Raw genomic sequence first — 25,168 nt, 5'->3', positions numbered from 1 at the left:
ATTCACACAAGGCTGCAAACTTTCTTCAACAGAAACAAATTTATCACACAAAAGAAATGAGCAAAAATCAAAGCTATCAGAGTATATGATAGTTAGAATGATGTCAAAACACATAGCATATCAAAGTTTCAATCTGTTTCCTGACACGATCCATGACAAAAACTCTAGTATTGAGAAATAACACCCCCCTCAACCCCCTCTTTAGGGATCTCTTTAACAGACGACTGACAGCTTCTTTGCCATGGATTGAGGAAACAGTTTGATGAGTCTTTTCCAAATCTACCAAAGTGAACTCTTCACAAATGAGAACATAAACTTCATCATTTCTAATAACCTGAAGGTTTCTAACCAACTTCTACTGATTTGGAACTTTGACAGTTTAAACACTTCAGCTGAGGTAAATGAGTCCCTGAAGTACTCAGAGGGGAAAACAATCTAAACTGGCTTCTGAACTCAACACAGGTCTCTTCAGATCTGTTTTTTTTATATTACAAACTTGCTCATCTAGATTCTTCTGAAATGAAAACAAAGTTATTACAGAGACATTATAGCTTTATTTTAACTGTCATACACCAAAAGCATTAATACCTCTCCATTAGCTGGGCAAAAGATTAGAGTCAAGAGTGTGATGCTGGAAAAGCACAGCAGGTCAGGCAGCATCGAAGGCGCAGGATGAAGGGTTTTTTCCTGCTCCTTGGATGTTGCCTGACCTGCTGCGCTTTTCCAGCAACACACTCTTGACTCTGATCTCTCCATTCGCACCAGAGGGGCTTGCAGTCACCTGCTCCATGACACTTAGTGGGTTAGCTCACTATGCTAAATAAAATCTTTGATCATGTTTCTTTTAAAAGAAAACTCTAAAAAGAAGCCAACACCAATCTCAATCTATCCAGAATACAGATTCCAAAAAATAATACTGATAGAAATTATAGACCTTTCATTATAGAGGACAAAGACACTTAGTTAAAATTCACTACAAAGAAGCCTGATTCAAGGCAGAGTTGTGGGAATCTCTCAGGATATTGCTTACAACCGTGGGATACAGAAAACAAGATTTTCAGGCTGGAATCTATGATGATCCTACATCACATGTTACACTGTATCCTGTACTCTGTTCTGTCACACTGATGCAATTGTATAGTATGATCTCTCTGGAAAGCACATAGGACAACACTTTTCACTGTACCTCAGTACATGTGACAGTAATAAATCAAATTTTAAAAATGACAAATCAGAATAAAGAATCACTGGGCAGTAGTGTTAATTTCGATACAGGTTGAACAGATCAAGTTTGAATTTCAGAGGATTGAAAAACAGTTTTTGAAAAACTTTAATATAATCTTAAAAATACAAATAAAGAGATAAAATCTGCAGGTTTAACAATTGAGAGGACCAGATGTATTTGAAGTGCAGTATGGTTAGCATGGGTCAACGTCAAAATCCAACTGACTCAAGCAGTCAAATGGTTAAACAGAACCAGTGTTACAAGAATAACAGGTAACAAGCACAGGTACAATTACAGTAATATTCCACAAAAACGCGTCTCCAACTAGATACATTTTGAATAAATTTTGTCTACATTCAACATAATTTCCATAACCAAATGCAGAAATTCTCTTTTCTCTTCAATTCATAATTTAAAATTTTAAGTAGGTTTAGACGGTTAAAAGGATATGTTCCAACATATCAAAAGGAAAATTTCAGCACACAAGTGAGATGGCAGAATACAAAATCCAATTAATATGGAAATACATTTTGCCTCCAATTTAGAACACTCAAATACTGATTTGATGCTTGATTTATTATTGAGTTCAGCAGCCTCATAATCTACCAGTCATATCCCACGGTCTTTCATTGGGTACCCAACAAACTTGCAATCCCATTATTTTCTTGGCAGTCTGTTAACTTACAACAAAAAAAGCAAAAAAAAAGAATAAAATACTTAAGAATAAAATCTTAATGAATAGACAAGCAGCAACATCAAGGTATTTAAGATAGCAGATTTGGACAAACGTACTGCGGAGGACCTCCTACCTGATGACTGAGCTCTTCATACCGAGCATTGAATACCTCCAGTTTTTCACTTATAAGTTCATCCAATATTCCACCATCAATCAGCGTCTGACCTAGTTCACGGATTTGTGTTCGATTATCTGCTGGATGACGGAGTACAGACTCGAGGGACTAAGGGATGGAGAATAAAGTACACAACAAAATAGCTGAAATGATTCTCCCAGCTAAAACATGTCAGAGGTCAATGAAATAAATGCAGTGAATAGCATCAGTCATGGGAATCTTATTAGCTGGAGACAATTTAACAAATACATCATTACTAAATAGAACTTGAACTTTATGAATTAAAATATCAGTCCTATCTAACAACTGCAGTATTTTTAACTAAGTCATCACCAAAGTAAACAATGCCACTGCAAAATCTCTGTGCAATACTTGGGCATATTCAGAGAAGAACATGCCACTGTCTTAATGGAAAGAGCACATTGTTCTATAAAGGTCATCAGATACAACAGTCTCCAAGTGCAGAACACTATGTTCTTTCAAGAACATGTTCATAACAACATAATGTTCTCACTTTTTTTATTGACTACAATAATCATTGTCGATAAATGTGGAAAAGGAAACATGTTTCTATTTCAAAGTAAGATTTTTGTTCGAGATTTGAAGCATTTCCAGACAATAACTTACTTAAATATCATTTATTATATGCATGTTTATGTATGTTGGTTAGCAAAGTTCAGTGCTTCATTTACAAGCCCCTCATTGATGCAGCAACTAGGCTTCTATGCAGTCTGAGCTCTGAACACAGCTTCAAACAATGCTTAGATACACCTGCAGAAACAGGATGAAGCAGGTTGATAGTATGGAGGTTGTGGGTAGTTAGGCACTATGGGTGGAACTGAGAAATAAGAAGGGTGTAGTTACATTGTTGGGGCTGTATTACAGGCCTCCCAACAGTGAGCGTGAAGTAGAAGAACAAATAGCTAAACAGATTATAGAAAGATGTAGAGGCAATAGGGTAATGGTGATGGGAGATTTTAATTTTCCCAACACTGACTGGGATACACTTAGCGTCTCAGAGGTCTGGACAGGGTAGAATTTGTAAGAAGCGCCCAGGAGAGTTTTCTAGCGCAGTATGTCAATAGTCCGACAAGGGAAAGAGCCATATTGGACATGGCACTGGGGAATGAGCCAGTTGCGGTGGAGGATTTCTTTGGGAACAGTGACCACAATTCTGTAAGTTTTAGAACACTCGCAGATAAAGATGAGAGTAGTCCTAAGGGAAGAGTACTAAACTGGGCCAAGGCCAATTATATCAAAATTAGGCAGGAACTCGGAAATGTGGATTGGACACAGCGATTTGAAGGGAAGTCTGCATTTGATATGTGGGAGGCTTTCAAAAATACGTTAAAGATAGTGCAGGATAGGCATGTCCCATTGAAAGCAAAAGACAGGAAGGGCAAGATTCGTGAACCGTGGATGACAGGAGAAATTGTACGACAAGTCAAGAGGAAAAGGGAAGCGTACATAAGGTCTCGGCAACTAAGAACAGAACAGGCCCTGGAGGAATATCTGAAGAGTAGGACAAGTCTTAAACGAGGAATCAAGTGGGCTAAAAAGGGTCATGAAATAGCTTTAGTGAGCAGAATTAAGGAGAATCCCAAAGCATTTAACTCTTATATAAGAAGCGAGTGGGTAACTAGAGAAAGGATTGGTCCACTAAAGGATAATGAAGGAAGGCTGTGTGTCGAACCTAAGTAAATGGGTGAGATTAGAACATAGAACAGTACAGCACAGAACAGGACCTTCAGCCCACGATGTTGTGCCCACCACTGACCCTCATGTGAGGTAAACCTAATGTACGAACTCTTAAATTTCTGTGACCATATGCATGTCCAACAGTCTCTTAAAAATCGCCAATGACCTCGCTTCCACAACTGCTGCTGGCAACGCATTCCATGCTCTCACAACTCTCTGCGTAAAGAACACGCCTCTGACATCCCCTCTTTACTTTCCGCCAAACAGCTTAAAACTATGACCCCTCGTGTTAACAATTTCTGCCCTGGGAAAAAGTTTCTGGCTATCAACTCTCATTATCTTGTACACCTCAATTAGGTCCCCTCTCTTCCTTCTTTTTTACAATGAAAAACGTCCGAGCTCAGTCAACCTCTCTTCGTAAGATAAGCCCTCCATTCCAGGCAGCATCCTGGTAAACCTCCTCTGAACGCTCTCCAAAGCATCCACATCTTTCCTATAATAGGGCGACCAAAACTGGACACAGTATTCCAAGTGCGGTCTAACCAAAGTTTTATAGAGCTGCAACAAGATCTCACGGCTCTTAAACTCAATTCCCCTGTTGATGAAAGCCAAAACACCATATGCTTTCTTAACAACCCTGTCCACCTGGGTGGCAATTTTAAGGGATCTATGTACCTGCACACCAAGATCCCGCTGTTCCTCCACACTGCCAAGGATCCTGTCTTTAATCCTGTACTCAACTTTCAAGTTCGACCTTCCAAAATGCATCACCTCATAGTTATCCAGGTTGAACTCCATCTGCTACCTCTCAGCCCATCTCTTCATCCTGTCAATGTCACGGTGCAGCCTACAACAGTCCTCTATACTGTCAACGACACCTCCAATCTTTGTGTTGTCTGCAAACTTGCTAACCCAGCCTTCAATCTCCTCATCCAAGTCATTAATAAAAATTACAAAGAGTACAGGTCCAAGAACAGAGCCCTGTGGAACATCACTCACCACTGACTTCCAGGCAGAATATTTTCCTTCCACTACCACTCGCTGTCTTCTGTCGACCAGCCAATTCTGTATCCAGACAGCTAAATTTCCCTGTATCCCATTCCTCCTCACCTTCTGAACGAGCCTACCATGGGGAACCTTATCAAATGCCTTACTGAAGTCCACATATACAACATCCACCGCTCGACCCTGATCAACTTGTCTAGTAACATCCTCAAATAACTCAATAAGATTTGTGAGGCATGACCTGCCCCTCACAAAGCCATGCTGACTGTCTTAATCAAGCCATGCTCTTACAGATGGTCATAAATCCTATCCCTCAGAATCCTTTCTAACACCTTGCAGACGACAGACGTGAGACTGACTGGTCTGTAATTGCCAGGGATTTCCCTATTTCTTTTCTTGAAGAGAGGTATTCCATTTGCCTCCCTCCAGTCCTCCAGTATGACTCCGGTGGAGAGCGAGGATGCAAAGATCTTCGCAAGCGGCGAAGCAATCACATTTCTCCCTTCCCAAAGCAGCCGAGGACAAATCTGGCCTGGCCCTGGCGACTTGTCAATCTTAATGTTTGTCAAAATTTTCAACACATCAGCTTCCTCAATCTCTACCTGTTCCAGCATGCTTACCTGCTCCTCAATGGTTTCATTAACTACAAGGTCCTTTTCTTTAGTAAAGACAAAAGCAAAAAACTCATTTAAGGCTTCCCCTACCTCCTCAGACTCTATACACAAGTTCCCTATGCTAGCCCTGATCAGCCCTACTCTTTCTTTGATCATTCTCTTATTTCTCACATACGTGTGAAATGCCTTTGGATTCTCCCTAATTCTTCCTGCCAAGCCCTTTTCGTGCCCCCTCCTGTCTCTCCTCAGACCATTTTTGAGCTCCTTCCTCGCCTGCCTGTAATCCTCAAGAGCTGAGCAAGAGATCAAAGTTGAAACTTTATTGCTGGAACAGCACAGCAGGTCAGGCAGCATCCAGGGAACAGGAGATTCGACGTTTCGGGCACAGGCCCTTCTTCAGGAATGAGCAGAGAGTGTTCAGCAGGAGAAGATAAAAGGTAGGGAGGAGGGACTTGGAGGAGGGGAGTTGGAAATGTGATAGGTGGAAAGAGGTCAAGGTGAGGGTGATAGGTCGGAGTAGGGTGGAGGCGGAGAGGTCAAGAAGACGACTGCAGGTCAGGAAGGCGGTGCCGGGCTGGAAGGATCCGGCTGAGACAGGGTGGGGGGAGGGGGGATGAAGAAACTGGTGAAGTCCAAGTTCATCCCCTGCGGTTGGAGGGTTCCCAGTCGGAAGATAAGACGCTCCTCCTCCGACCATCGGGTTGTTGTGGTTTGGCGGTGGATGAGTCCAATGACCTGCATATCCTCGGTGGAGTGGGAGGGGGAGTTGAAATGCTGTGCCACAGGTTGGTTGGGTTGGTTCGTCCGGGTGGCCCAGAGGTGCTCTCTGAATCGCTCCGCAAGTAGGCGGCCTGTCTCCCCAATATAGAGGAGGCCACACCGGCTGCAGCGGATGCAGTAGATGATGTGGGTGGAGGTGCAGGTGAATCTGTGGCGGATATGGAAGTTTCCCTTGGGGCCTTGGAGAGAAGTGAGGGGGGAGGTGTGGGCGCAAGTGTTGCACCTCCTGCGGTTGCAAGGGAAGGTGCCGGGAGTGGTGGTTGGGTCGGTGGGGGGTGTGGATCTGACAAGGGAGTCGCGGAGGGAGTGGTCTCTACGGAAAGCTGATAGGGGAGGGGAGGGAAATATATCCTTGGTGCTGGGGTCTGTTTGGAGGTGGCGGAAGTGACGGCGGATGATGCGCTGTACATGGAGATTGGTGGGGTGGTAGGTGAGGACCAGTGGGGTTCTGTCCTGGTGGCGGTTGGAGGGGCGGGGCTCAAGGGCGGAGGAGCGGGAAGTGGAGGAGATGCGGTGGAGGGCACCGTCGACCACGTCGGGGGGGAAATTGCGGTCCTTGAAGAAGGAGGCCATCTGTGTTGTACGTATTTTGAACTGGTCCTCCTGGGAGCAGATGCGGCGGAGACGAAGGAATTGGGAGAATGGGATGGCGTTTTTACAGGGGGCAGGATGGGAGGAGGTGTAGTCCAGGTAGCTGTGGGAGTCGGTAGGTTTGTAGTAGATGTCCGTGTTGATTCGGTCGCCCGAGATAGAAACAGAAAGGTCTAGGAAGGGGAGGGAGGAGTCCGAGACTGTCCAGGTGAATTTGAGGTCGGGGTGGAAGGTGTTGGTGTAGTGGATGAACTGTTCAACCTCCTCGTGGGAGCACGAGTAAGACCCTTGCTTCCTCCACCTTACATAAGCTGCCTTCTTTCTTTTGACAAGAAGCTCCTCCGCTCTTGTCATCCAAGGTTTCTTTATCTTACCCCTTCTTGCCTGTCTCAGAGGAACACATTTGTGCATCACTCGCAACAACTATTCCTTAAACAGTCTCCACATGTCTATAGTGCCCTTTCCATGGAACAATTGCACCCAGTCCATGCTTCCCAACGCATCTCTGATAGTATCATTGTTTCCTTTTCCCCAATTAAATATTCTCCCATTGTGCCTGCTTCTCTCCTTCTCCATAGCTACATAGAATGTGAGGCAGTTGTGGCACTATCCCCAAAATGCTCTCCCACCGCAAGATCTGATACCTGCCCCGGCTCATTGCCGAGCATCATATCCAAAATGGCCTCTCCCCGCGTCAGCCTGCCAATGTACTGAGTTAGGAAACCCTCCTGAACACACCTTACAAAAACAGCTCCTTCCAAACCATCTGCTCGAAGGAGTTTCCAATCAATATTGGGAAAGTTAAAGTCACCCATTACAACTACCCTACTACATTCACACTTTTCCAAAATCTGTCGACCTATGCTTTCTTCAATCTCCCTGCTGCTATTGGGGGGTCTGTAAATGAGGTGACTGCTCCCTTACTGTTCCTAATTTCCACCCATACTGACTCAGTAGGCAGACTCTCCTCGACAATGGTAACTTCTGTAGCTGTGATACCCTCTCTGATTAGCAGTGCTATACCCTCCTCATCTTCTTCCCCTTCCCTACTCTTTTTAAATGTTCTAAACCCTGGAACATCCCTGGAACCCAGCAACTAATCCTGCCCCTGAGAAACCCACGTCTCTGTCATGGCCACAACATCATAGCACCAGGTAGTGATCCATGCTCTAAGCTCATCACTTTTATTCCTGATACTCCTTACATTAAAGCAAATACACTTTAACCGATCCCTTGGTTCTTTCCCAGTAAATTCCTTCCCACTGGCTGCGCTACCTCTTGCTATTGCCTCATCTCCATCAACTCTCACCTCCGGTATATGGCTCAGGTTCCCACCCCCCTGCCATACTAGTTTAAGCCCTCCTGAACAACTCGAGCAAACCTTCCACCCAGGACATCTGGTCCCTTTCCAGTTCAGGTGCAACCCGTCCTTCATGTACAGGTCCCACCTTCCCCAGAAGGCATCCCAATTATCTACATATCTGAAGCCCTCCCTCCTACACCAGCTGCGCAGCCACGTGTTAAGCTGCGCCCGCTCCCTGTTCCTCACCTCGCTATCTCGTGGCACCGGTAGTAAACCCGAGAACTCTGCTCTGTTCGTCCTGCTCTGCAGCTGCCACCCTAACTCCCTGAAATCACTTTTTATATCCTCAATCCTTTTCCTGGCTATATCATTTGTGCCAATATGTTACACGATTTCTGGCTGTTCGCCCTCCCCTTTCAGAATCTTATACACCTGATCGGAGACGTCCCAGACCCTGGCACCAGGGAGGCAACAAACCTTCCAGGAATCCCGATCCTGACCACAAAATCTCTTGTCAATTTTTTTAACAATCGAATCTCCTACCACTAGCGCTTTTCTGTTCTGCCCCCTTCCCTTCTGGGCCACAGTGTCAGGCTCAGTGCCAGAGAACTGAATGATCATTTTGCATCAGTGTTCACTGAGGAGAGGAACATGAATCTTGAGATTAGAGACAGAAGTTTGATGAGTCTGGATCACGTTGGCGTAAGTAGGGAAGATGTGTTGGGCAGGCTAGAGGTTATTAAGGTGGACAAATCCCCAGGACCGGATGGGATCTATCCCAGGTTGCTGAGGGAGGTGAGAGAGGAAATAGCTGAGTCCCTGACAGATATCTTTGTGGTATCCTTAAATACAGATGAGGTGCCGGAGGACTGGAAGGTTGCTTATGTTGTCCCCCTATACAAGAAGGGTAGTACATAAAAAACATAGAATACATAGAAAAATACAGCGCAGTACAGGCCCTTTGGCCCTCGATGTTGCGCCGATCCAAGCCCACCTAACCTACACTAGCCCACTATCCTCCATAGACCTATCCAATGCCCGCTTAAATGCCCATAAAGAGGGAGAGTCCACCACTGCTACTGGCAGGGCATTCCATGAACTCACGACTCGCTGAGTAAAGAATCTACCCCTAACATCTGTCCTATACCTACCACCCCTTAATTTAAAGCTATGCCCCCTCATAATAGCTGACTCCATACGTGGAAAAAGGTTCTCATGGTCAACCCTATCTAAACCCCTAATCATCTTGTATACCTCTATCAAGTCACCCCTAAACCTTCTTTTCTCCAATGAAAACAGCCCCAAGTGCCTCAGCCTTTCCTCATACGATCTTCCTACCATACCAGGCAATATCCTGGTAAACCTCCTCTGCACCCGTTCCAGTGCCTCCACATCCTTCCTATAGTATGGCGACCAAAACTGCACACAATACTCCAGATGCGGCCGCACCAGAGTCTTATACAACTGCAACATGACCTCAGGGCTCCGGAACTCAATTCCTCTACCAATAAAAGCCAGTACGCCATATGCCTTCGTCACCGCACTATTTACCTGGGTGGCAACTTTCAGAGATCTGTGTACATGGACACCAAGATCCCTCTGCTCATCCACACTACCAAGTATCCGACCATTAGCCTAGTACCCCATTTTTTTGTTACTCCTACCAAAGTGAATCACCTCACACTTAGCTACATTGAACTCCATTTGCCACCTTTCTGCCCAGCTCTGCAACTTATCTATATCCCGCTGTAACCTGACACATCCTTCCTCACTGTCAACAACTCCACCAACTTTCGAATCATCCGCAAACTTGCTCACCCAACCTTCTAGCCCCTCCTCCAGGTCATTTATAAAAATGACAAACAGCAATGGTCCCAAAACAGATCCTCGCGGAACACCGCTAGTAACTGCACTCCAAGATGAACCTTTACCATCAACTACTACCCTCTGTCTTCTTCCATCCAGCCAATTCCTAATCCAAACCTCCAACTCACCCTCAATGCCATACCTCCGTATTCTTTGCAGTAGCCTACCATGGGGAACCTTATCAAATGCCTTACTAAAATCCATATACACCACATCTACCGCTTTACCCGCGTCTACCTCCTTAGTCACCTTCTCAAAGAATTCAATAAGGTTTGTGAGGCATGACCTGCCCTTCACAAAACCATGCTGACTATCCTTGATCACATTATTCCTATCCAGATGTTCATAAATCCTATCCCTTACAATTCTCTCTAAGACTTTTCCCACAACAGAAGTGAGACTCACCGGCCTATAGTTACTAGGGTTATCCCTACTCCCCTTCTTGAACAAGGGAACCACATTTGCTATCCTCCAGTCTTCTGGCACTATTCCTGTAGACAATGAGGACATAAAAATCAAGGCCAATGGCTCTGCAATCTCCTCCCTTGCTTCCCAGAGAATCCTAGGATAAATGCCATCAGGCCCAGGGGACTTATCTATTTTCACCCTTTCCAGAATTTCCAACGCCTCTTCCCTACATACCTCAAAGCCGTCCATTCTAATTAATTGTGACTCAATATTTACATCGGCAACAATGTCCTGTTCCTGAGTGAATACTGACGAAAAGTATTCATTCAGTGTCTCCCTAATCTCTTCAGCCTCCACACGCAACTTCCCACTACTATCCTTGACTGGACCTATTCCTACCCTAGTCATTCTTTTATTCCTGACATACCTATAGAAAGCCTTAGGGTTTTCCCTAATCCTACCAACTAAGGACTTTTCATGTCCCCTCCTTGCTGCTCTTAGCTCTCTCTTCAGATCCTTCCTGGCTACCTTATAACTCTTAATCGCCCCAATTGAACCTTCACGCCTCATCTTTACATAGGCCACCCTCTTCCATTTAACAAGGGATTCCAATTCCTTATTAAACCACGGCTCCCTCACACGACCCTTTCCTCCCTGCCTTACAGGTACATACTTATCAAGGACACTCAATAGTTGCTCCTTGAACAAGCTCCACATATCAATTGTGCCCATGCCTTGAAGCCTACTTTTCCAAGCCACGCATCCTAGGTCGTGCCTCACTGCATCATAATTTCCCTGCCCCCAGCTATAACTCTTGCCCTGCAGTGCACACTTATCCCTCTCCATCCCGGGATATTCCGGGTAACTACAGACCTGTGAGCCTGAGGTCGGTGGTGGGAAAGTTGCTGGAGAGGGTACTGAGGGGTAGGATCAATTTGTATTTAGAAAAGAATGGGCTTATCAGGGGTAGGCAACATGGTTTTGTGCTGGGGAGATCATGCCTTACCAACTTAATAGAGTTCTTTGAGGAAGTGACCAAGTTGATAGATGAAGGAAGGGCTGTTTATGTCATATACATGGACTTTAGTAAGGTGTTTGATAAGGTTCCCCATTGTAGACTAATGGAGAAAGTGAAGTTACATGGTGTGGAGGGTATTCTAGCTAGGTGGATAAAGAACTGGTTGAGCAACAGGAGACAGAGAATAGTAGTTGAAGGGAGTTTCTCGAAATGGAGAAAGGTGACCAGTGGTGTTCCACAGGGGTCAGTGTTGGGGTCACTGTTATTTGTAATATACATAAGTGATCTGGAAGAGGGCACTGTTGGTACGATCAGCAAGTTTGCAGAAGACAAGAAGATTGGTGGAGTAGCAGAAAGCATAAGGGACTGTCAAAGAATACAGGAGGACATACATAGACTGGAGAGTTGGGCGGAAAAGTGGCAGATGGACTTCAATCCAGACAAATGTGAAGTGATGCATTTAGGCAAGACTAATAATAGAGCGAATTAGACAATGAACGGAAGAGCCTTGGGAAAAGTTGATGGACAGAGAGATCTGGGAGAGCAGGTCCATTGTACCCTGAAGGTTGCTGCACAGGTGGATAGAGTGGTCAGGAAGACATGTATTTTGCTTGCCTTCATTGGATGGAGTATTGAGTATAAGAGCTGGCAAGTCATGTTAAAATTATACAGTACGTTGGTTCGGCCGCATTTGGAATACTGTGTACAGTTCTGGTCGCCACATTACCAAAAAGATGTGGACACTTTGGAGAGGGTGCAGAGAAGGTTTACGAGGATGTTACCTGGTAAGGAAGGTGCTAGCTATGAAGAGATGTTGAGTAGGTTAGGTTTATTTTCATTAGAAAAAAGGAGATTGAGGGGGGACGTGATTGAGGTTTACAACATCATGAAGGGTATAGACAGGGTGGATAGAGACAAGCTTTTTCCCAGGGTGAAGGATTCCATAATGAGAAATCACGTTTTCAAGGTGAGAGGTGGAAAGTTTAAGGGGGATACACGTGGCAAGTACTTCACACAGAGGGTGGTGGGCATCTGGAACACGTTGCCAGCAGAGGTGGTAGAGGTAGAGATTCATTTAAGATGCATCTGAACTGATGCATGATTAGGTTGGGAGCAGAGGGATGCAGATGCTTCGGAATTGACAGACAGGTTTAGACAGTACATTTGGTTAGGCTCAGGCTTGGAGGGCCAAAGGACCTGTTCCTGGGCTGTAAATTGTCTTTGTTCTACTAATGTCAAAGTTGTTGTGCAATTGAAATGAGTTACCCTTAATTAGGAAGGGCATCACAGCTGCAGAAAAGAAGGTTGTTGAGAAGGGTTTGTCCGCTGAGTCAGTATGGGTGGAAGTCACAGGAAAGGAGCAATCACTTTATTGGGTGCTTCCTATAGACCCTCCAATAGTAGCTGAGAGATGGAAGAGCAGATTGGACAGCAGATCTTGGAAAAGTGCAGATGTAACTGAGTTATTGTTATGGGTGACTTCATCTTCCCCAATATTGATTGGATCCTCCTTAGTGCAGATGGTCTGGATGGAGCCAATTTTGTAAGATATGTCCAAGGAGGTGAGGATCTAGTGGTATTATCACTGGACTGTTAATCCAGAGACCAGGTAATGTTCCAGGGACCCTGGTTCAAAACCCACTATGGCAGATGGTGGAATTTGAATTCAATAAATATCTGGAATTAAGAATCTAATGACTACTACAAATCCATTGCCAATTGTCAGAAAAGCCCATCTGGTTCACTAACATCCTTTAGGGAAGGAATCCGCCATCTTTACCTGGTCTGGCCTACATGCAATTCCAGATCCACAGCAAAGTGGTTGACTCTCAACTGCCCTCTGGGCAATTAGGGATGGGCAATAAATGCTGCCCAGCCAGTGATGTCCTCATCCTGTTACAGAATAAAAGGTAACATAGCCATGGAGAGGGATAGGAAAAGACAGTAAGGGAAGGTATTTAATTGGGGATGGGGAAATTATACTGCTATTAGACAGGAGCTGGAGAGTATAAATAGGGAACAATTGTTCTACAGGAAATTCACAACAGAAATGTGGAAGCTGTTTAAGGAGCACTTATCACAAGTGTTGGATAACTTTGTCCCACTGAGACAGGAAAGGAACGGTAAGGTGAAGGAGCCTTGGATGACAAGAGCAGAGAAGCTTCTCGTCAAGAGGAAGGAGGAAGCTTACTTAAGGGTTGAGGAGGCAAGGATCTGGCACAGTCTTAGAGAATTACAGGGTAACTAGGAAAGAACTCAAAAATGAACTAAGGAGAGCAAGGAGGAGGCACGAAAAAGCCTTGGTGGGAAGGATTATGGCAAACCCAAAGGCGTTCTACATGTACGTGAAGAATAAGAGAATGATCAGAGAAAGGGTAGAGATGATCAGGAATAGTGGAGGGAACTAGTGCCTGGAGTCTGAAGCGGTAGGGAAAGCCCTAAGTGAGTTTTTTGCTTCAGTATTCACGACAGAAAGGGACCCTTGTTGATAGTGAGAACACCATAGACCAGGTTAATAGGCTTGAACAGACTGATATTAAGCAAGTGGATGTGCTGGAAATTCTAGGAAGCATCAAGATACATAATTCCCAGGGCAGGACCAAATATATCCAAGGTTACTATGGGAAGCAAGGAAGTGAGATTGCTGTGCTGCTGGCGATGATCTTTGCATCCTCACTCTACACGGGAGTAGTACTGGCTGATTGGAGGGAGGCAAATATTGTTCCTCTGTTCAAGAAAGGGAATAGGGAAATCCCTGGGAACTACAGACCAGTCAGTCTTATGTCTGTGGTAAGCAAGGTACTGGAAAGGATTTTGAGAGATAGGACTTATTACAAATTGGAAAAACATAGTTTGATTAAAGATGGTTAGGCTTTGTGAGGGACAGGTCACGCCTCACAAGTGTTATTGAGTTCTTTGAGGATGTGATGAGACAAGTTGATGAAGGTCGAACAGTGGATGTGGTGTATATGGATTGCAATGAGGCATTTGTTAAGGTTCCCCACGATAGGTTCGTTCAGAAAAATTATGAGATATGGGATACAGAGAAATTTGCCTGTCTGAATACTGAATTGACTGGCCAAAAGAAGACAGTGAGTGGCAGTGGATGGAAAGTATTCCGCCTGGAGGTCGGTGACCAGTGGTGCCCCAAAGGGATCTGTTCTTGGGTCTCTACTTTTTGTAGTTTTTATAAATGACTTGGATGAAGTAGTGAAACGGTGGGTTAGTAAGTTTGCCGATGACACCAAGGTTGATGGTGTTGCAGATAGTGTCAAGGGCCGTTGCAGGCGACAACAAGACATTGACAAGATACAGAGCTGAGCTGAAAATGTGTTGCTGGAAAAGCGCAGCAGGTCAGGCAGCATCCAGGGAACAGGAGAATCGACATTTCGGACATAAGCCCTTCTTCAGGAATGAGGACTTTTTTATTGTCTTCATGGCGATCGCGGAGGCGGTTGTCTGGGCGGCGATTGCGGAGGCTGCGAGGTCAGTGGGGGCGGAAGTGACGTCATCGGCGGCAGCGGCAGCTATTGCCGCGGGCGATGTAGCGGCCGCGTGTGTCGTGGCGCCAGACTGATTTCGGAGGCCGATGGAAGATTCTGGAACAGTTGAGGAATCCGGAGTGTGGGGGTAAGTACATGAAAGTTTTTGGTACTTACTGTCTTTAATTTCCGATATGGCTAGGAAGAACTGTTTGTTTAGTTTATGGATCCTTCTGTGGATGAAGAACAGTAGAGGTCCTTTGCAGGTCTGTGAGAGTGTTGTCCTGAGCTGGGGTAGGGAATGTAGGTAGCGGCGCATGGCTGCAAGCGTGGAGCGAAAGATCCGGAGGGAGGTCTGTTGCTGGAGGCTTCGGATTTGTTGTAGGTACTGGTTGTCCTGGTTGGGTCCAAGTTTTGTTGGTCGGAACGTAGTCCGGAGTCCATGCGGGATAAGTCGGTTCCGTAGGCAGGTGCTGAGGAAGGAGATATGGCTGTGGTAGCGAGTCTGTTTGAGAATGTGGCTGAAGAGCTTCTGTGCAGAGGAGATGACCTGGGGGGGTGCAGTGAGAGAGGGACTCACTGAAATCTTTGTAGAAGGAGGAAGAGAGCTTCTTCAAGGAAGGCATCCTTGTAAGAGGATTCGCAGTAGGTTGAAATCTTTGAGGAGAAAGTGAGGACTGCAGATGCTGGAGATCAGAGCTGAAAATGTGTTGCTGGAAGAAGGGCTTATGCCCGAAACGTCGATTCTCCTGTTCCCTGGATGCTGCCTGACCTGCTGCGCTTTTCCAGCAACACATTTTCAGCTCTGATCTCCAGCATCTCAGTCCTCACTTTCTCCTCAAAGATACAGAGCTGGGCTGAGAAGTGGCAGATGAAGTTCAACCTGGATAAACGCAAAGTAATTAGTCTTGGAAGGTCAAATTTGAATGCTGAATACAGGATTCTTGGCAGTGTGGAGGAACAGCGGGATCTTAAGGTCCATGTACATAAATCCCTCAAAGTCGTCAACCAAGTTGATAGGGTTGTTAAGAAAGCATATGGTGTTTTGGCTTTCATAAGAGCTGAGAGGTTTTGCTGCAGCTCTATAACCCTGGTTTGACCACACTTGGAATACTGTGTCCAGTTCTGGACGCCTCATTATAGGAAGAATGTAGATGCTTTAGAGAGGGTGCAGAGGAGATTTACCAGGATGTTCCCTGGATTGGAGGGCTTGTCTTATGAAGTGAGGTTGAGTGAGCTAGGGCTTTTCACACTGGAGAGGAGCAGGAGGAGAGGTGACTTGATAGAGGTGTACAAGATAATGAGGGGCATAGATAGAGCAGTTAGACAAACTTTTCACCAGAGCAGAAATGGCTATCACAAGGAGTCATAATTTTAAGGTGATTGGAGGGAGGTATCGGGAAAATGTCAGAGATAGATTCTTTACGCAGAGAGTGGTGGGAGCGTGGAATGCAATGCCAATGATGGTCGTAGATTCAGAGACATTAGGGCCATTTAAACGACTGCTGGACAAGCACATGGACGGCAGTAAATTCAGGGGTGTGTAGGTTAGGTTGATCTTAGATTAAGATAAATGCTCAGCACAACATCGTGAGCTGAAGGGCCTGTACTGTGCTGCACTGTTCTATGTTCCTCTGTAATATCCAACTTGCCTATACAGAAAATATTTACATTTAATTTAAGAGAACTATATTTCAAGTTGCATCTTTAAGTTTTAATAAGCATGTTACCTCAAGGGCCTCACTGACCGCTTCAGCACCATTTGGTATATTTTCTGTGGTGTACAACATCTCCTCCAGATTCTTTAACCAATTATTTTCTATGTCCAAGTAATGGAGCAACTCACACCAGCAAGACCATACCTCCTGTGGCAGAGAGAGAAAAGTGGAGAACTTTACTTACATTAGGAAAAAAAGATTTTCAGTTGGTCAGTGGTCAGTACAGTGGATATTTTGACAACCAGGATACAATGAATAGCTTGTGCTTGAAGCAAGTGAACTTCAGTTGGTATTGGGAGTGGCTGCAGTGAAGGGGAAGCTACTGAGTCATGAAGAAAGATACAAACAGGTAACTAGTTGACAGTTCTGCCCATGTACATTCTGCTTAAATGGCCCTAATGTCTCTGAATCTACTACCATCATTGGCAGTGTATTCCACGCACCTACCACTCTCCGCATAAAGAACCTACCTCTAACATTTTCCCGATACCTCCCTCCAATCACCTTAAAATTATGACTCCTGGCGACAGCCATTTCTGCTCTGGGAAAAAGTTTGTCTAACTGCTCTATCTATGTCCCCACCCATTGGTACATGACTGGTTGAAAGACTTTAATGTATCAATTATATCATCTACTGTCAATACTGAGAGACCACTGCTAATGCATCTTCAAATTACTAATATCAGTGCACAACAACCTTAAGTAGTTCTGATTAAAATTCTTTATAAATATTTTAACATTTATTCTTTCACCAAAACTATTCCTTTCATTTTCGGATATCTTTATACACTAAAAACTGAAATTAGCAATGATCTGATTGAATGCAGAACAGGTTAAAAGTGCCAAATGGATAACACATGTTTCTAATTCTCATGTTAGCAATGCAGTTCTGAAGTATTGTTTTGCTAGAAACAACCTACAGCTGGTTTCTATCTAATCTGGGTTTCTGGAATTGTTTTCAATGAGCAAGAGAGAAATCCACACTTCAATTCAATTTCTCCTCATTCCGAACTGACTGGCTCATCCTTATTAAATATGCAGCAATTCTTTTCTAATTCTTTCATGGGATTTAAGCATCGCTAACAAGGCCAACATTTCTTACCTATTCTGATTCTAATTCCCCACAGTGGTAAAAGAGGCTCTTCGGCCCAACAAGTCCACACCGACCCTCCAAAGAGTAACCCACCCAAACCCATTCCCCGACCCTATATTTACTCCGGACCAATAACCCACACTATGAGCAATTAACATGGCCAATTCACCTAACATCTTTGGATTGTGGGAGGAAACCGGAAGCACCTGGAGGAAGACCACGCAGACACAGGGAGAATGTGCAAACTCCACACAAAAAGTTGCCCGAGACTGGAATCAAACCCAGGTCTTTGGGGTTGTGAGGCAGCAGTGCTCACCACTGAGCCACCATGCTGCCTCACAAAAATTATAGAATGAGTGGCTTGATTAACTACTTCAGAGGGCAATTAAGAGTCAGCCAAACTACTACTTGCAAATCACAAGTTAGCCAAACTACGTTCACTGTGACCCATTAGTATTTTTAAGACAATTGATGGCAATGTCATGTTCTCCATTACTGAGAATTTTTATTTTAAAATAAAACAATTCCTGAATTACTAACTGAATTTAAATTCCACCAGCTGTCACAATGGGGCTCAAACCTATGTCCATAAGACCATTAGACATAGGAGTGGAAGTAAGGCCATTCGGCCCATCGAGTCCACTCCACCATTTAATCATGGCTGATGGGCATTTCAACTCCACTTACCCGCATTCTCCCCGTAGCCCTTAATTCCTTGTGACATCAAGAATTTATCAAACTCTGCCTTGAAGACATTCTCTGTCACCAGAACATTAACCTAGCACTCTGGATTACTAGACCAGTGACATTACCAACGTGCGACCATGTTACCAGGGTGAAGATCTCTACAGTTTACACACAATTTATTCATGGACATCTGCAAAAATCTAAACAGATGGAAATTCAGTTCTCAACTGAAGGAAGGAACAACTTCAGTGCTGGAATTTCATGCGCATTCAAAGCTACATTTTTCTGTGACCAGTAATGCTCCTCGGTTGTACGAGTCGATAAATTGTGGCACTGGAACAGCTGGTCAGGCAGCACCTGAGGAGCAGGAGAGTCGACATTTCAGGCATAACCCGCCATCAGGACTCCTTGGTTGTACGAGCAACACCAAAATCAATGCTACTTGCACTAACCCAGTGAAAAAATTCAACTGTAGCAAATTTTCATTTAGATGTTTCTAGACACAGGCTTAAATGAGCAGGGTTACATTTGATAGCCACCAGTTTCTCAAGTTCAGAGCTTTGGAAAGCAACATTATTAACTTTAAACATTACAATAACATTCTCCTCATACCTGTGATGTTGGAAAATATGTTTTGTGGCTCCCTCCGCTTCAGAGTCTTTGCTCCAACATCTCATGAGTGCCAATTGGCAGAGATAACAAGTTTCAGCCCATCACTAACGTGATGCAACCCAAGGGGATGCACAGACAGCTTAAACTGTTTTTTAGGAGCATCCACCCTTGGGTATCTCTGCACCCATAAACAACAAAAAATGATTTTCATCCTATAAAACTACACTAATACATAGCATCTCTTGAACATGTTTTGTTTAACACAAGTATAATCACTATCCTCACCTTTAAAGTCAAATATTTTCGTTCAATCCTGTCACAAAGCCTCTTGTAATTCTCCATCATCGCATTAAGATCCCTGGACATCTGTTCCTGATCACTGGGTTGAATTTTCTTAAGAACTGAATTTATATTGTCTTTCAGAATCTTCACTCTAACTTCTTTCTGCAGCACCTCCTCTTTTGCTCGCTGTGTGTGGGGGAAAGAGAGAGAAAAAGAAATGTCGTCATTTGTGCAAGAGAAAAAGCTACTCATTCAACCTTGGTGCAAAATCCTTTCTTAACCCCCATGTCCTTATGTGTGCACCTTTCAGAATTAAATTACATTCTGGCTCAATAGCTTTGATTGAGGGACAGAAACAGCACTTGCCCTGCAGCACAGCCCAATATTTGTTAACAGCAGGAGTTTGACCCTGTTCCCTTGCTGCTCTGTAAGGCTCCTGACATTAATTAAAGCAAATCTGAACTAAAGGAATTACAATGCAGAAATGTCCAATATTAATTATTCTTGGAACCAACGCATTATATTTTACCTTCATCTCCTCTAAAGCAGTCTCTAATTCTTCAGGTGACTTATATTCAAAGTCTTTCTCTAAATATTCTTCTTCAGCTTGCATGGTCCACTCACGCATTTCCACAAGATCTTTCTTCAAGTTCAATGTCTTCTCATGGCCTTCAGACAATCTTGCCTGCTGAGACATAATCTACAAAAACAAAGAACAATACAGCACAGGAACAGGCTCTTCAGCCCTCCAAGCCTGCACCAACATGTTTGCTCTTCTGTACTAAAACGGTCTTCTCTTACAGGATCCGTATCCCTCTAATCCCTTCCTATTCACGTATTTGTCCAGCTGCTTCCTGAATGCTGCTATTGTGTCTGCTTCCACCACCTTCTATGGCAACACGTTCCAGGCTCTCACTACGTTTTGTGTGAAAAACATGTCTTGTATATCTCTTTTAAACTCCCTACCTCCTCCTCCAAATCCGACCCACCCCCACCCGACACATTGAAACTGTGTTCCCTAGTAATTAACCCCTCCATCCCAAGAAAAAGCCTCATACTTTCCATTCTATCCATGCCACTCTCAATCTTCTAAATTTCTGTCACGTTGCCTCTCAACCTCCTGCATTCTAGTGAAAACAAACCTAGTCTATCCAACCTTTCTCTGTAACTATAATTCCCCATACCAGGCTACAACTTGGTAAACCTTTTCTGTACCCTCTTGAAAGCATCCACTTCCTTCTGGTAGTGTCATGACCGGAACTGAACACGATATTCCAAGTGTAGCCCAACTAAAGTTCTATAAAACTTGCCTTTCCTTATTCTCAATGCACCTTCCAATGAAGGCTAGCATGCCATAGGGCTTTTTTACCATCTTATCTATTCTGTGCTGTCACTTTTAATGATCTGTGCGCCTGCACGCCAGGTCCCTCTGCATATCAATACTCCTAAGGGTTCTGCCATTCACTATATAATTTCCACTTGTACTTAACCTTCCAAAATGCATCATCTCACATTTATCCTCCAAAACATAAAAACATTTTCCTGTGACTACATGCAGCAGTTTGCAACTTTTAGTAACTGCACTCCAACTCTGCAATCATAATAAATCAGAAAAATGATCAACCCTCTAAATTACTGTATTAAGAGGTGAATTAAATAATTGCTTCGGAAAAACATTGAAATCTGTCACAACCCAGATTATAAATTAATAGATAATATACTTTAATCAGGGAAGGTTTTGACATTCATACCCAACAATAAATATATGTAAAGTTCAGTGAAATACAATCAGAAAAAGGTAAGGGATGTTACCAGATTACTTGACACTTTACACAACATTAAGGTCATTATGCCAGGGGCATCACTCCGCATTGCAGACTATTCCATGAGGGGCAACAGGTGAGACATACTCTGAGCTCAAATCTCTTGATCTCTTGGCTGGGCCTTGAAAAAACCTTCAGCCTCGAAAGTGACAGCACTGCCTATTGAGTTATAGGCCTTGGATACTGGCTGAGGTGGTGCTGGTAGCTGGTACTAAATAAGCCATAACATTGTGGGCGGCACGGTGGCACAGTGGTTAGCACTGCTGCCTCACAGCGCCAGAGACCCGGGTTCAATACCCGCCTCAGGCGACTGACTGTGTGGAGTTTGCACATTCTCCCCGTGTCTGCGTGGGTTTCCTCCGGGTGCTCCGGTTTCCTCCCACAGTCCAAAGATGTGCAGGTCAGGTGAATTGGCCATGCTAAATTGCCCGTAGTGTTATGTAAGGGGTAAATGTAGGGGTATGGGTGGGTTGCGCTTCGGCGGGTTGGTGTGGACTTGTTGGGCCGAAGGGCCTGTTTCCACACTGTAAGTAATCTAATTGTAAGAATCAGGATGGGAGATGACAAACACTGGTCAGGAAGAATCATAAGGCTAAACTACAGAAAATAAAATTAGTACAAGGTCTGATCTCATGGATTAAACTCGCTCACTCTTGGGTATGCTTTCGACATTTACAGGGACACTACTCGCACAGATTCAAGTCCTACAAAAGGAACAAATAGTTTTGTTCTGGCAGGAAAGTTCCACCATTATTCACACCACCTGACATACTGGAGAGCCATGAATTAACAATCGATGGAACATTTTACCCCTTACCTGGTTGCTCACACTTTCAAATCGTGTGCGGCAATCAACCATACGAGATATCACAGAATTGGAGATGGCTATCATTGGCTGCTTTTTCAATGATTCATGGATCTCATTCATTGATGTCAAATTGGACTCTACATTCTGAATTTCTTTCACAAATGTCTATATTTAGAGACAGAGATCAACAGTTAAAAAATTAATTGAGCAATTATTGCCTCTTTCAGATAAATATGTATATCTTTAAAAAACTGTTGTATCTGTAACACAATAATTCTTTATGCTTTTTCACATTTTTGCAACAAGTCCTTCAAATAAAGCTTACCAATAGGACACCCTAATCTCTAAACTAAAGAACAGCTTGTTGACAATAAATTATAGCCAAGAATAAACAACCTTTAATTATGCAAGATTTTCTAAAAATAGTAAGAGTAATTCGGCATCATTACAGATAACAGAATGGTTGTTTGCCAAAGTGTGTAATCATTATTCTCTCAGTCACGCAATATAATGCCATTGAAAAATTGATCTAAAGCACCAAGTTCTACAATGCTTACAGATTCTAACAACTATCCTTTCTTCCTTAAGTTACAATGTCTGGACAATGTTAATTAAGGCTGATGGGCACTGCAGTGCCCCTATATTAAATTAGCAGATTCTAAGGTTGAATGTACCGGGACCTGACCTTCTATAGATCCCACAAACAGGTGACAGAGCATAATGATGGTCAGAGGGAATAGAAGTTATAGAAAGGGTTGATCTAGAAAAAGAATGAGTTGAGACAAGTCAATATCATTGAAGGCCAGAAATTGTTTTTATAAGTTAAGGTGTACATGGGTACAGAACAATTTCTTTCCAGGGTTACTTCTTCATTTTCCCCTTTCACATTTTCATTCCTCATAACTCATTTATGAAGTGATGCAGTCACATGGCAACAAGACTTTCCATGTTTGAGTTGCCATATGGGATAGTTGTTCTCTCGGAAGCAGAACCTTGAAAATTCATCAACGTGCTGAACAATTACCAACCTTCCATTAAATTAAAACCACAACACACAAGGAATGCATTCATTTACTTGAGACCCCGGTATTTAAACTGGCAAAACCTAACAGATGCAAATAAGGAGCAAAGTTTTTTTTAAAAATAATGAACACACTGCTACACATAGAAATCGTCATACTAATACCTGATGCTTTTCCTTCCAATGTTCAGTACATAAAGCTGGAAGATTTGAGTCAGGTAGGAAGTACCCTTCACATTTTCACATTTAAATTGAACAATTGACATAATTTTTCACAATTAGCTGAATATTTCTTTATTGATTGGTTTAAAACTAGTTATCTCCTTTGCAGCCTTCCACTCCCTCCCTCTTGCAGCTTCCCTCCTCTCCTCAACTCCAACACCCAGCCTTACCTCACCACCCTTTAGAACATAGAACAGTGCAGTTCGGCCCTCGATGTTGCACCGACCTTGGAACCAATCTGAAGCCTATCTATCCTACACTATTCCATTTTCATCCATATTTTTATCCAATGACCATTTAAATGCCCTTAAAGTTGGCGAATCTACTATTGTTGCAGGCAGGGCATTCTCTGAGTGAAGAACCTACCTCTAACATCTGTCATATATCTATCATCCTCGATTTAAAGCTACACCCTCTCATGCTAGCCATCACCGTCCGAGGAAAAAGGCTCTCACTATCCATCCTATCTAATCTCCGATTATCTTATATGTCTCAATTAAGTCACCTCTTAACCTTCTTCTCTCGAACGAAAACAGCCTCAAGTTCCTCCAGCCTTTCCTCATAAGACCTTCCCTCCATACCAGGCAACATCTTAAATCTCCACTGAACCTTTTTCAAAGCTCCCACATGCTTCCTATAACGTGGTGTCCAGAACTATATGCAATACTCTAAGAGCGGCTGTACCAGAGTTTTGTACAGCTGCAACATGACCTTGTGGCTCTCAATCCCTCTACCAATAAAAGCTAAAACACTGTATGCCTTCCTAACAACCCTATTAACCTGGGTGGCAACTTTAAGGGATCTATGTACATGGACACAGATCTCTCTGCTCATTTACACTACCAAGATCTTTACCATGAGCCCAGTTCTCTTCCAAAGTGAATCACCTTACACTTTTCTGCATTAAACTCCATTTGCCACCTCTCAGCCCAACTCTACAGCTTATCTATGTCCCTCTGTAACCTGCAACATTCTTTAACACTATTCACAACTCCACTAACCTTAGTGTCATCCTCAAATTTACTAAACCATCCTTCTATGCCCTCATCCAGGTCATTTATAAAAATGACAAACAGCAGTGGCCGCAAAACAGATTCTTGCAGTACACCACTAGTAACTGAACTCCAGGATAAACATTTCCCATCAGCCACCACCCTCTACCTTCTTTCAGCTAGTCAATTTCTGATCCAAACTGCTAAATCACTCTCAATCCCATACCTCCATATTTTGAGCAATAGTCTACCATGGGGAACTTAATCAAATGCCTTACTGAAATCCATATACACCACATGAACCACTTTACCCTCATCCACCTGTTTGATCACCATCTCAAAGAACTCAATAAGGTTTGTGAGGCACGACCCACCCTTCAGAAAACCATGTTGACTATCCCTAATCAAAATATTCCTTTTGAGATGATTATAAATCCTCTCTCTCGTAACCTTTTCCAACACTTCACCCACAACCGAAGTAAGGCTCACTGGTCTATAATTACCAGGGTTGTCTCTACTCCCCTTTTTGAACAATGGGACAACACTTGCTATCCTCCAGTCCTGACACTATTCCTGTAGACAATGACGACATAAAGATCAAAACCAACGGCTCTGCAATCTCCTCCCTGGCTTCCCAGAGAATCCTAGGATAAATCCCATCTGGCCCAGGGGACTTATCTATTTTCACACTTTCCAGAATTGCTAACACCTCGTCCTTGTGAACCTCAATCCTGTCTAGTCTAGTAGCCTTATCTCAGTATTCTCCTCAACAACATTATCTTTTTCAGCATGAATACTGACAAAAAATATTCCTTTAGCACTTCACCTCCCTTTTACAGTCTCCTCCTCTCTCTCCACTCCTTGTCTTCTTGCTCTCTCTCTCCAACACGGCAGCTTTGTTCTCTTCTCCATGACTTGCTGCAGCTTTCTCCTTTTCCCCATTCCACTTACAGCCTCCACATCACCCCCAATCTAATGACCTTACAGTTTCTTCTTCATCGCCTCATTTCCCAATCGGACAATTCCTTGGACGGTGCAGGTGACCTCTCACTATTCAACCTCCCTGCAA

General features: G+C 43.7%; 1 protein-coding gene across 1 annotated transcript in view; it reads right to left on the bottom strand.

Annotated features, from left to right (window-relative positions):
- Positions 1-25,168, bottom strand: part of utrn (utrophin) — a 686,012-nt gene that overhangs the window by 437,819 nt on the left and 223,025 nt on the right. The window contains exons 24-28 of the mRNA XM_087991761.1: positions 21,874-22,029; positions 19,763-19,933; positions 19,237-19,419; positions 16,572-16,706; positions 2,035-2,184 (exon numbers count right to left, since the gene is read on the bottom strand). Of these exons, the coding sequence (XP_087847887.1) occupies positions 2,035-2,184; positions 16,572-16,706; positions 19,237-19,419; positions 19,763-19,933; positions 21,874-22,029 (795 nt within the window). The remainder of the gene's footprint in view (positions 1-2,034; positions 2,185-16,571; positions 16,707-19,236; positions 19,420-19,762; positions 19,934-21,873; positions 22,030-25,168) is intronic.

Source organism: Chiloscyllium plagiosum, unplaced genomic scaffold (genome assembly GCF_037043375.1).
Source record: "Chiloscyllium plagiosum isolate Xiang-an unplaced genomic scaffold, Cpla_swu_hap1 HiC_scaffold_10, whole genome shotgun sequence".
Lineage (NCBI taxonomy): Eukaryota > Metazoa > Chordata > Chondrichthyes > Orectolobiformes > Hemiscylliidae > Chiloscyllium > Chiloscyllium plagiosum.
This window is presented reverse-complemented; position numbering and strand designations above follow the sequence as displayed.